The sequence below is a fragment of the Megalops cyprinoides genome, chromosome 10 (assembly GCF_013368585.1).
Source record: "Megalops cyprinoides isolate fMegCyp1 chromosome 10, fMegCyp1.pri, whole genome shotgun sequence".
Lineage (NCBI taxonomy): Eukaryota > Metazoa > Chordata > Actinopteri > Elopiformes > Megalopidae > Megalops > Megalops cyprinoides.
Window position 1 is genome coordinate 302501 of NC_050592.1, and position 12500 is coordinate 315000.

The 12500-nt window shown below is 47.8% G+C and overlaps 2 protein-coding genes across 2 annotated transcripts in view; one reads left to right on the plus strand and one right to left on the minus strand.

Moving 5' to 3' along the window:
• Positions 1–2982, minus strand: part of upk1a (uroplakin 1a) — a 4003-nt gene extending 1021 nt beyond the window's left edge. The window contains exons 1-6 of the mRNA XM_036539510.1: positions 2913–2982; positions 2111–2192; positions 1717–1917; positions 1541–1615; positions 1049–1156; positions 1–115 (exon numbers count right to left, since the gene is read on the minus strand). The exon at positions 1–115 is cut by the window's left edge and continues 62 nt beyond it. Coding sequence (XP_036395403.1) covers positions 1–115; positions 1049–1156; positions 1541–1615; positions 1717–1917; positions 2111–2176 — 565 coding nt within the window. The 5' untranslated portion in view covers positions 2177–2192; positions 2913–2982. The remainder of the gene's footprint in view (positions 116–1048; positions 1157–1540; positions 1616–1716; positions 1918–2110; positions 2193–2912) is intronic.
• A 5032-nt stretch (positions 2983–8014) lies between these two features.
• Positions 8015–12500, plus strand: part of ppox (protoporphyrinogen oxidase) — an 11143-nt gene continuing 6657 nt past the window's right edge. Inside the window, exons 1-5 of the mRNA XM_036539181.1 lie at positions 8015–8076; positions 9465–9589; positions 10088–10222; positions 12006–12121; positions 12492–12500. The exon at positions 12492–12500 is cut by the window's right edge and continues 124 nt beyond it. Of these exons, the coding sequence (XP_036395074.1) occupies positions 9503–9589; positions 10088–10222; positions 12006–12121; positions 12492–12500 (347 nt within the window). The 5' untranslated portion in view covers positions 8015–8076; positions 9465–9502. The remainder of the gene's footprint in view (positions 8077–9464; positions 9590–10087; positions 10223–12005; positions 12122–12491) is intronic.

Here is a 12500-nt window from a genome sequence, read left to right on the forward strand (position 1 = left end):
TGCTCTTCCTCTTGCAGCAGTTGAGGGGCCAGGGGTAGGTGGTGCCGAATTTGGTGCTGTAGGTGGAGGTGTAGGTTATCCAGTCCATAGGGCCATCTGTGCCACAGCACTGGACCTGTGGGAAGAGGAGTGGGCCAGAGGACAGGGGTCAGTGGTCCAAGTGTTGGTTCTGTGAAGATGTGGAGTCTAAAGCAAACAGCAGCTCTGTTACCCTTGAGAGCTGTGCAGATTTGCCTACTAGTAGCTCGTTTAGATTAAGAGTATCCTGAAAACACCTGAGCTGAAACTTCAGAAAACAGCTGTCATTCGCTGCTGAGCAGAGGGTTGCCTGTGTCCAAGCTAAATCCCCCTTCACACAATCTGAAAATCCCCGTTTGGCTGGATAATAACCCCTCCCTCTACACACCAGCTGCCTTGTGGTGAGTGTTCTGTGGCAAAATGGGGAAACACACTGGCGGTATTATTATTATTATTATTATTATTATTATTATTATTGTTATTATTATTATTGTTCCATCTTTTGAGTCATCACTCGCCATCCTGTGGTAAGCCTTGTGTAAATCAGCTGGGAATTGAAAAGTTATGAAAGTTCATGGTAACCTGCAGTCTCTGAATTCCTTCATCATAACTATACTAAGTACACTGTTAATGGCACAGTGTTAATGCTGCACAGTGTTACTCATGCAGTGTGAATGCTCCTACTCTGTCAGCACAAACAGGCCAGGTTTCCCTGGCGTTCAGTGACTGAACACTCCCTGTGCTCTGTGGGCCTGCAGACCGGTTTGGCTGGGCCACCTGCCTTTGTTCTGCTCACACCTGGGACGCGCTGAACAGGGCGTGTCAGATCAGGCTGTACTTCAGACAATGCAGAGCAAAATCATGTTTCCAAGGGGCGTGTGCGTGTGTGAAGGGAAGTGAAGGCTCCTCCCAATGGGAAACTGCATTTCACTGGAAATGGCCTTGGGTAAGGAATCGGGTGTGTGTGTGTGAGTGTGATCGCTGACTGCTGTTTGTCAGGGGTGAGTGTTGGTCTGAGCGTTGGTCGCACCTCCTCCATCACTCTGTTCCACGTGCTTGTAATCTGCCTTCCAGCATCACTGTCATCTGCATAGTACTGCAGCATCTGCTTCTTCACCAGGTTACTGTTCCCAACCAACTGGAGGACAGGGAGAAAAGGAGAGAAAAGCATGTGACCTGCAGTGTTAACCCAAAGCTCTGCTTTAAACCAACACTCAGCTTTAGACCAAAGCTCAGATTTAAAGAATTGCTCAGCTTTAGACCAAAGCTCAGATTTAAACCAATGCTCAGCTTCAGACCAAAGCTCAGATTTAAACCAAAGCTCTCCTTAAGTGTACATGATCTTAAAATGAATGCATTTCCAGCATTGTATTTCAGTTTGCCCTTTAGGTGTTTTGTGTGCGTGCGCGTGTGCGTGTGTGCGTGTGCGTGCGTGCGTGTGTGCGTGTGTGTGTGTGCGTATGATGTTGCAGGTGTATATTCCTTTAATATGTTTGAGGCTTAAGAGTCTCTCTCCACTCACATAGTCTCTGTGAGTCACAGCGGTGATGGCCGAGGCACACTCGAAAATGTAGATGATCAGCATTAAGATGAGGTACTGCAGAAAGGTGACAAACAACAAGCATTTCCATTAAGTCCTGATGCACAGCATACTGAGTGAGGATGATGATGGTGAGGGGTGTGGCTCCTTGCACCCACCAGCAGCATGTGGCCGCGGCTCTTCCTCAAGGCGGCGAAGACGCCAAACACAGACACACAGAAGAAGGCAAAGCCGGTGAAGATGGCAATCCAGGCCCCGGCAAATATGTCGTCCTTCCCTGACACGCCTGCGATGGGGTACAGGTTGTACCCATCTACTGCCACCCAGATCGCCACTGCAAACAGCGCCAAACCCAGCATCTGCACAGGCCAGAGAGAGAGGGGTCCAAAGGAGGAAGAGGAGGAGGAGGAAGAGGAGCTTAAAAATACTTTAATCATATTTGTGATATTCATGTATTCTTTCACATATACTCATGTGAAAAGCTTGCAATGAAACGTATTTTAAAAAAACTCATTTTGCCGGTATAGAATCAGATGAAGGTGTGAATCTCACTGCAGTGAATACGTTTCCGATGATAACAACGACCATGAGCGCCGTGGTTCCCTCTCCGTCAGTCATGACCGTCCTGTATCGGCTGAAAACAGGGCAGAAATAGACGTGTCCGTAACTCCGCGGAGTCTCAGAGCCGAAGGGCGCGGCTCATTTGCCCTCTCCACTTTCACATTCTGCTCACATTCAACACGGCAGCCCGAGATGAAGGCGTGAAAACCCAGAAACGTCTTTAAACTGAGCGTTCAGGGGTCTCTATTTTTGGCGAAAGAGTAAAAGACCCTGTGAAGTGTGAGAATTACTGCCTTTTCGTTTTGGTCTACCGTGGATAATACATTGAATATACTGAAAATACATTAATACATTGAAAATCTCGAATTATGTCTCATAGTATTAAAATAAGGTAAACTAAATAAGAAAGAGTGCGTTTTCAGATCAAGCCTGTGTCCCCATATAATCAATTGACAGGCTGGCTACAACTCATGAACATCAATTTGCTGTAGATTCTACGATTAATCTGAGCAGAAACTAGTGGTGATATTGCTCCTGTGTCCAATGCGACCCACAAATCGATTCCTACAGTTTTTCAAAGCATTGAATTACTCCACATAACACCATTGCCTGTTCTGGACATTGAGACCTGCACTCCAGTGAAGACTACTTTCATCCATCTCAAATATCACAGTCTATGTAAAAAAACATTTATTTAACGGTTCATAACGCTCCGCTACGTGCGTTTCACGCCACACACAGGTACGGAGGGAAATTCTCCACACAAGCAGCATTATACGGCGGGTTGGCTTACCTGGGCTGAGAGGCGTCGAAAGTCAATATTAGCTGTAGAGACACAAACACCTGCTTCACCCACAGCGATATCCGCGTGTATCGGCTTGCACCTGCTCCAGGTGAGGTTATGTCTAAACACGTATGACGTCACCAGGGCACGTCCGGACCACGGAATGCCAATTTTTGTACAGTGTACGGTGATTGGTTAAGACTTTAATAATAAAATAACAATGACTGAGATGATTCTGAACAGTACCAGTTCAACAAGGATGAAATTATTTCTGTACAGCGTAGCCTCCAGATAGGAAGTGCTGCTGACGGTGCATTCTCGCTACTTTTGTCATATAGGGAACCTATTTTATCAATAATATAATGACGTCCATAATTTACAAGCTACTTATAGTGTTAGCTGTAACTTTTTGCCTTGTTGACTTAATTTATAGTTAAAGATATGTCATATATCTTTCATATATCTGTATAAAAGATACGGTAGTTCACATGGGAAAGAACCTTTATATTCAAGAACCTTTATATTCATTCATTATATATACATTCATTATATTTCTTCAAAGATTTAATTAGATGAAAAACAAAACGACCCTTCTTCTTCTACTACTAATACTACTAGAACTACGAAGAGATAACAGTAAAAAATAAAAACATATACATCGGGAAACGTGTTTCACTGTAAAGCAAACACCGCAGCGCTTTCCGTTGAGATGATCCTGACGTCCACGGATCGGACTTTCCCTCAAGTCATTGAAAGTACGAACAGTGCTGCCACCTGCTGGATATTTTTTACTGACAGCGCAGTCTGGCAAAGTCATTTCAAACGCTTTACTTTAAAACTTTCCAGGAAAATTTGCTTCAGGAATCAATAACTGTAATGAAGAAACATCAGTGAGCTCTGTGCCCTCGGTCAGTCCATTGCGCGGTCCTCATACAGACCATGTAGTTCTGCACGGTAAATATTCTGACTAATGTAATGTAATGTAATCTTAGATTAAAATAGATTAGATGAATTAGAGATCAGGACGCTGCCGATGAGGAAGATTTGGTGCAGTATGGGTGCACTCTTCTGTCAGAAATACCCCACACACCCCTTGTGTTTTGTGATGGTTTACAGCTCTGACGTATTTATAAGCACCAGAACAGCAACATCACAGCCGAGAGTGACGCTTAAAATGCGACCGATACTGGAGAGAAAGGCTCGCTATAGACCACCATGCTATAAACATGAGATCCCACGGCAAACTGCAGGTGCTCTGAAAACAGCATATTCGCCATACTGAGCGGGACTCATTAAACAGAGAGATTGTTGATTCTCCACGTGGACAGGGCGGCACCCGGTATGCAGATCAGGCGCAGTAAAACAGCGGGTTTGTTACAGATCGGAGCCGCAGAGTCGCTGCTTCTCAGCGTGGAGTTCGCATCCCGGTCCGCTGGAGCTGATTACCGGGGGACATTTCTAGCCAGGGACTCGGCGCTCCTGTAGAAGCCTTGAACTGGAGGTAAGAAAGTACTTCAGACGCTTCTGCTCTGCTTCTAGTAACTTATTTTTTATTCCTTTCGCTTCTTTTACCATTTTTAAAGAAGAAAATATTTTGGTTTTCTCTCCATTGCCTCATCTTTTAGACAAGTTGTGCATCATTTTAAAACAGGCGAAATTTTCACAAAAACTCCCACCTCTCCATACCTCCCTCTCTCTGTCTTTCTGTCAAACTGAAATTCAAACAAGCAAACAATATCCATATCACATAAATATGACAAAATTACACAGAACAGCTGCTATCCTCCTGTCTGTCTCTGGCCAGGCTGTGCTCACTGAGTCTGTACCTGGTCAGGATCTGTCTCTGATTTTTATCTGATGGTGTGTAATTTTGTCTAAGAGTTCAAAAGCAGTCAGGTTCGCTTCAGAATTTTGTCTCAGCCTCTCAGTTTTTCCCAGTTTTTTTGTCTCTCACTTTCTCTGTATTATCTCCTCCTACTCTCTCTTTCTTTCACTCTCCCTGAAGGTCAGTTGTGATGGACAGACTGAATGAGGAGCAGTGTGAGCAGCTTTTGGCACCATGGCGATTGTCGCCACGGGTGACAGGACTGGAGGATGGACTGAGGGCAGTGTTGGAACTGTATGACCAGTTCTTCCTGGATGTGGCAGTTACCGGGGGAACCAGGGAGGCCAATGCTAGGCTGGTCAGCGCCCTCTGCAAGCCTGAGGAGGATGAGAGTGAGGAAGAGGACAGTGGTGAGGATGAAGAGGAGGAGCACACAGACACAAGTGAGGGAGAGAATGAGAGGATAGAGGAGGAAAAGAAAGACACAGTGGAGGCCAAAGTGGGGTCAGAACTGCAGGCCACGCAGCCCAAGGATGAGCAGCGTAAGCGCTATGACAGGAATGATAGCACCCCGTGCAGGGGAAACTCAGACCCCTCCCCCGTGGTCCTGCACCCCCACATCCAAAACATTCGGATCTGGACCGTCCAGATCATGTTCCCCTCGTGTGTGAGAGCGCAGCCCCCCCCGGCGTCGCGGCTGGACCGGTACGACGTGCTGGTGGTACTGACGTGCGTGGGGTGGCGGGAGGAGCAGCTGGGGCTGGCGGTGGAGCTGCAGGAGCGCGGCCAGCCGCTGTGCCTGGTGCGGGCAGGGCGGGAGGGGGACGCAGTGCCCACCTGCGCGCCGGCGGCCTGCCAAACCTGTGCCTGGGAGCGCCTGAGAGAGAGGCACGCGCGGCTGCAGCGCGCCGCGGCCTCCGCCGCTCACCCCTGGTGGATGCTGGGTACCCACAATCCCCTTTTTGTCCGCCTGGGTGGGGGGGGGTTGAGGTGTGAGTTAGTGGAGCTGGGGGAGGTGGGTGGCATGATGGCGGCCGTACTGCCGGAGCTGAAGAAGAAGGCCTTCTGCCAGCTTCTGCTGGACATCAGCACCGAGACGAGGGCCCCCAGACCACTGCCACACAGCAGGAGGTGAGAGAGTCTGTCACACAGTGCCCCCTGCTGGCAGCAGAGTGGCAGAGGACTCATCACTCCACAGAGCTGAAAACTGCTGTTAGCCGCTGTCGCGAAATATGAGGACTTCTTCCTGTTAGAAAACTGTTGTATAAAATTATTACGTTAACCAAACTAACATTACATTTCAGTACTGCTGCTTAGTTGATATGGATCCTTTCTGTATATGAGTAGTTTATTAAAACCATGTGAATATTTTGCAGGCCTTCAGGCTCAGTGCTGCGGGCAGAGAAGTTGCGCTGTGTAGACCTGGATCTGGTGTCCCGGCTAATGCAGTGCAGGAGCCTGACAGAGGGCCCCGCCCGGCTGCTGGCTCTCCTCTCTGCCCTAGAGCACTTCCAGCTGCATGTGGGGGTGTGGGGGGACATGGCCCTCACCCAGGCCCTGCTGGACACTCCCCAGACCCCCCAGCACCCACTCCGAAACATCCGGCTGTGGGACCTCCAGGGCAGAGCGCAGGACGGGGAGCTGACTGTCTCTCCATCCTGTGACATCTACATCGTGGTGTGGTCTCACAGACTGCAGCAGGAGCACCTGCAGCTGCTGCAGCGGGTGCAGGCTCTGAGGAGGCCCTGCTACATGCTCCTCTCCCACAGGGCTGAGATGGGGGTGAGGAGGAAGAGTCAGGAGGTGTCAGAGGAGGTCAGGAGGGAGAGTCAGGAGGTGCCGGAGGAGGGGAGGAGAGAGAGTGAGGAGGTGTCAGAGGAGGTGCGGAAGGGGAGTGAGGAGGCTCTGAGGCAGATGGGGGTCAGACAGGAGTTAATCCTGGACTTGCCGCAGCTTCAGCGGGAGCTGTGCAGGGCCGTGCCCGGGCTCAGGAGGGCTGCCTTTGCCTGCTACGTGACGAAGCTGCTGGAGCAGGAAGTGTGGGGAGGCAGCGCTGACACTTCCTCATGTGTGGTCTTGTGATCTAACGCATGTGATGCTCAATGTACAAGCAATGTGTACAGCAAACACAGTAACCGGATGCACAGTTAAAGTCAGTGCTAATTTTCATGTTTTTCTTTCAGGCTGGCATTCTGTCTGACTTGTCAGCTGTGATACTGAGTTTACACCTTGTAATTCTTTCTGTTTTGCATCAGTATAGATAAATCGTACTTTCATTTTTTTGGTTGTTTTATAAGGGCTGTGCTTTTCTCCTTGTGCAAATGTAGATGAAGTTGTAAAGTCTGGAATTTCCTTGTGTGGAAATGTAGTGATTTAAAATAAATAAATAAATAAATAAACGCATATACATTGTTGAGCCTGTCACAAGCATGTGTCCATTTAACAGATTCCAGTGGACCACTAACAATGTGCAGTTCTTCGCACTGAACTGAACAAAATGATTCAGTTCATTAAAAAGAATCAAAGCGGCCTTTACTAGGACACTGCGTCTGATGATAGGGCCAGTCTACACAATGATTTTGTCTAGCACTTTCACGTTAGCAAGTTAGCCGGCCTAACACAAAGAAGCATCGCTTGCTTTACCTGGTGACTTTAGGGCTTTCGTTTTATTTTGTTCAGAATATTTCTTTAAATAGAATCGTTTCAATCGAAGTTTATTTTTTAGCTTGATGCCCTCATAGGACTAAGAAAGTGTCGGACAAATCGCAAAGTAACCAACCATCTTATTTTGTTTCATGTTTAAAACGGTGCTTGTGCTGTTCTTGTTGTCTGACAGTCCGAAAGAGTCGAACCCAGTGGCGTTGTTAGGTCCGATCATTCGAGGCTATAGGGCAGAATATTTTAGGCCTAGCCCCGAACATTTTCGCCGAGAAAGGAGGTGTTTATAGCAAAACAACAGACAGACTGTGTAACAGAGCGGAACTTGACCCGAAGGTGTGATAGTATTTATTTATTGTAGAGGTAGATATAACCTCCCCAACCTACCGATGCCAACCTCCCTTCGAAAAAAAGAAAAGCCTCAGGCAAACTTGACTTAGACCCGGATCTTTTCGACAGCTAGAAACGTCCCTAATCGAACCCATGACCGCCTGGTGCTCACGCCGCGGCTCCGGCGACCTCACAGGGGGCGTGTCTGTGCCAGGCACCGCCCTCCTCTGCGTTTGATTGGCTGCTGCGCGTCTGCTACGTGACGGCAGGCATGATTACGCCGGCCATGCTGCGTATGCGCATACCGCATAGAGGCAGTGCGAGCTACCAGCTAACAGCTAACAGTCAACGAACAGAAAGGTAAATTCTGTTCTGTAATATGTGAATTGTGTTAATTGTCTCCATGTATGAATCTCTGTGTAGCTAGCTGAGCTGTTAACCGTCTGTTGTAGCTGTAGAGGAAGCAAACTCACGTTGTTAGGCTCGCTAACGTCCGGTAGTAAAATCAGTAAAATAATGATCAGTAAAATAACCAGCGCTATGCATCAAACCAGCAGCAGTTCACCTTACCTAGTGTATTACTGTTCCCTTTAATCAGTTCCATAGCGAGTTTGCAGGTTAGCAAGCAAGCTGAGTAACTGGAAACAGAATCTGCTCGTGTGTTTCTGCTTATAAAATATCAGATAGCGCTCCATTCGATGTCATCGTAGCTTTATGTTGTTCCACTGTATCGCTGTATTTAAACACGGTTTTGCTAATTAACAGCATATAACTCCCGTCTTCCCCGTATATAATATTGCGTTAAAACCTGAGATTTTGTGCGTCTGTTTTATGGGCCAGTATTCACCAGTATGCGAAATACATTTGCGAAATATTTCTGAGAGTCTCTGTGAAGCCTCACACATTGACACGGGCCGTTCCGGAAAAATCCTTTATTTTTGACTGCTGCCCTGTTGTCGTAGCATGACTGGGTTTTACTGTAACATACAAGCCACAAACCTAAATCCTCCCCAAGTAAAACCTATTCATGCTGCCACGCCAAACCAAGAAATGCCACGTGTTGGACCAATGAACAGAGCAGTGATCTAATATGAACACCACTAAACTGACTACTTTGCCAGTTACCCAAGAGTCATGTGCAACACAGTTTTCCTGAGGGACACCCCACTCATGGGTCTGGGTTAACGGCCAGCAGGGAGAGGCCGTTTCATTCATGCTACGAAGCGCTTGCCGTTTGGAGGTGGGGCAGTTCGGGGGTGATACAGGGGCTCTCTGCCTTATCAGCAGGCCACAGGGTGACCCAGCCCAGCGCTCACTCACTGCGAGTTTCGCTACAGTTTATGAATGATTGCTTTAAAATGAACAGTAGTGTCAGTAGTGTTGGTGATATTCACAGCTGTCTGTGTTCATCATGCTGTTCCTGCCGCTTTGTCTCAGCCCCTTTCCTGTCGTTTGCCTTTCTTACATTCCTGTGTTACGGTTCTTGATTGTTGTAATTATTTCACTTGCTAAAAGTAAGCACTGAAGCTGCAGTGGATGAGCTGTCTGCTCGGTGAGGACTTCAGGCTTTCCTAAAGTTTCCGTTGTAAAACCTGCTGACGTGGCGCACTGACTGATGCTTTTGGGCTTTTCTGTGTTGTGTTTCTGTAAGATTGTATATTTGCTTGAATGTATTGGCTCCTGTTAGGGTGGTTCTCTTCTTTGTCTGGGTTATGTTCTGTGGCTGATTTGACTTTTAACCCCTACAGGTCAGCAGTGTGTGGAGCTCGGGGTGTCTCCTTGCTGAATGCAGAAGACAGTGGCGGTGCTGGGGGGGGGTATAGGGGGTCTGTCTGCCTGCTACCACCTCAGCAAAAGCCCCCAGGTGTCCAAGGTGAGAGGGGCCTCTCTGTCCCACAGCCACCCCACTCGGCCTCTGTCCCCCTCTCTGTCCCACAGCCCCCCCCTCCACTCTTTCCCACAGCCCCCACCCATGCATATCACCTGTCCAAACACTCTGCCTCACTGCGCATATCACCTGTCCAAACACTGCCCACTGCGCATATCACCTGTCCAAACACTGCCCACTGCGCATATCACCTGTCCAAACACTGCCCACTGCACATATCACCTGTCCAAACACTGCCCACTGCGCATATCACCTGTCCAAACACTGCCCACTGCATTCTCACAAGGGTTAAGAAGTATCTGCAGTAGGAAGCAAACGTTGTTATCTGCACAGTTTGTCTGCGCACACAGTCAGAATGATCAGTTGACATGCAATATCACTTTCCCACCACTAGTGAATGGTAATGCGTTTCCTGTGGTGCTTGCGTTTCCATGGGAACGGTTGTGATGGTGTTTGAGAGGCGTGTGGGTGTGTCCCGCGCAGGTGCTGCTGCTGGAGGGGAGCGGCCGTTTCGGGGGCTGGCTGAGCTCCACCCGCCGGCAGGACGGGGCGGTGTTTGAGCACGGGCCCAGGGGAGTGCGGCCTGCAGGACCCGTGGGCTGGAACACACTCAACATGGTACCCGCCTGCGTGCGTGTGTGCGAGTGTAAGAGTGTGGGCGTGTGTGTCTGTGTGAGTGTCTGTGTCTGTGTGTAAGAGTGTATGTGTGTGTCTGTGTGTGTGTGGGTCTGCGTGTGTGTCTGCGTGTGCGTGTGTGTGTGAGTGTATGTGTGAGTGTATGTGTGAGTGTATGTGTGAGTGTATGTGTGAGTGTCTGTGTGAATGTCTGTGTGTCTGTGTGTGTGTGTGTCTGTGTGAATGTCTCTGTGTGTGTGTGTCTGTGTGTGTGTGTCTGTGTGTGAGAGTGTCTGTGTGTGTGTGAGTGTCTGTGAATGTGATGGTGTGTGTTTGTCTGTGTGAGTGTGTGTGTGTGTTCGTGTGTGCACGTGAGTGTGTGTGTCTGTGTGTGTTTGTGGTAGGGGTGGGCGATATAGACTTAAAACTATATCATGATATTTCATGGTATTTTTTGCGTTAATGATATAAATGACAATATGAAAACGGCACCATTCAACACTATGTTTTTGGCCACAAGTTACATCAGCATACAGTCCTGAGAGCCATGCAAAGACAAACATTGATCCAAAAAAGTAAAACTTAATCCTGACCATCATCAAATACTAAACTATTCCAATTAAGTAGGCTAAAAAATAGAATATGAATTTTATTCACAAATTAAAATTCTAGTGAAAATGCAAACGCCAATACTCGCAGGATTCATAATCTGACCCCAGGACAAACAAATGGAAATGTTGTAAAAATACTTTTTTTCTGTAAAAGTACAAATAATGTTTAAATAGTGCAAACTTAACAAGTCTTAAACTATGCTGCAAAACATCCAAACGGTATATAAACCTACCGCGACACTCTTCATACATAGCTGGCAGGGCCGTTTTTGAAAAATATTTCCTTGATGGCATGTTGTATCTACGCTCCATTTTCTGGATCATTAGTCTGAATTCCTCCTTCTCAACAGTTCGGATTGGCAACCTGTCTTTGGCTAAGCAAAATGCCTCCGCCTCCGTCAGTTCGGTCCAGCGTTTACTTTTTTTATCGTTGGAAGTGCCACTGGCTAACGCGCTGAAAACACCCTTTTGCATTAATTCTCCTCGTGCGACTTCTGGCTGTCCTCGTGTTCTGATCGTGTTTTTGCTTGAGGTGGCGGGTTTGATGTGTTTCCACCCTTTGTTGATACGGGTTTTTGACACGCTTTACAAATCACAGACGTTTGATTCACATCTGATCTTTTGTATCCGAACCACTTGCATATTACAGAGGGAGCTCCTTTTTTTGGGATTATTTCTTCCTCCTCGTCTAGGGTTGGAACTCCGCCTTTCGCCATGCTTGTTCTCGTTCTACATTTGAGATGGTGAGGTGCCCACATTGCGGCGCGTATGTAAACACGTTATCAACTATATCGACAATATCATGGTATGACAAATTCTTATCATGGGGAGGAATTGTACCGGTATATAATGGGCCATACGATATGGCACAGCCCTATCTGTGTGTGTGTGTGTGTGTATGTGTGTGTGTGTCTGTGAGTGTATGTCTCTGAGTCTGTGTGTGTGATAGTGTGAGAAGAAAAATCTACATGCAGAGAAGGCATCTGGTCCAGCCTGAGTCTAGTGGTGTTTGAGTGAGTTTGTAAATTTAAGAACAGTGATCTTGTTTTCCCTCCTGTGTTTCTGAAGGGGTTGACTCTGATGTCTTTATTCACTGAGGAAGTTAACTGTGGTGTAGTTTTTTGCTGTGTCTTTCTGAGAAGGTTAAGTATGTTTTTTTCCTGACTGTGTCCCAGGTGTCAGAGTTGGGTCTGAGCAGTGAGGTCCTGCCTGTTACATATGACCATGTGGCCTCGAAGAATCGCTTCCTGTACGTGAAGGGGCAGCTGCACAGAATGCCTTCAGGTCTCGGGTAAGGAAGTCGAGCACTTGCACCATATCAGCACCTAACGGCTTCACGGTGTCGCTCTTCCTGATCTCCCTTCACTGGCTACTGGTGACAGCTCGCATCAAAGCGCTGGTGTCGGCCTGTCGAGCAGTGAGGGGAATGCCTCCATCTTACCTTCAGTGCAAGCTGTTGTTCTACTGTTCTTGAGAATAAATGAAATAACAGTAAAAATGACCCCTTCGTTAGTCAGCAGACAGAACAGACAGGCTTGGGAGGCGAGTTGCTGTCCTGCTCTATGTGGCAGGTCTTCCTCAGCTCAGCAGTGTCAGGCGTTGTGCGGCTTTGTTGTTAAATTTTGGGGCGTGTGTGATGGTTTTGTGTGCCCCTGTCTCAGGGGGGTGGT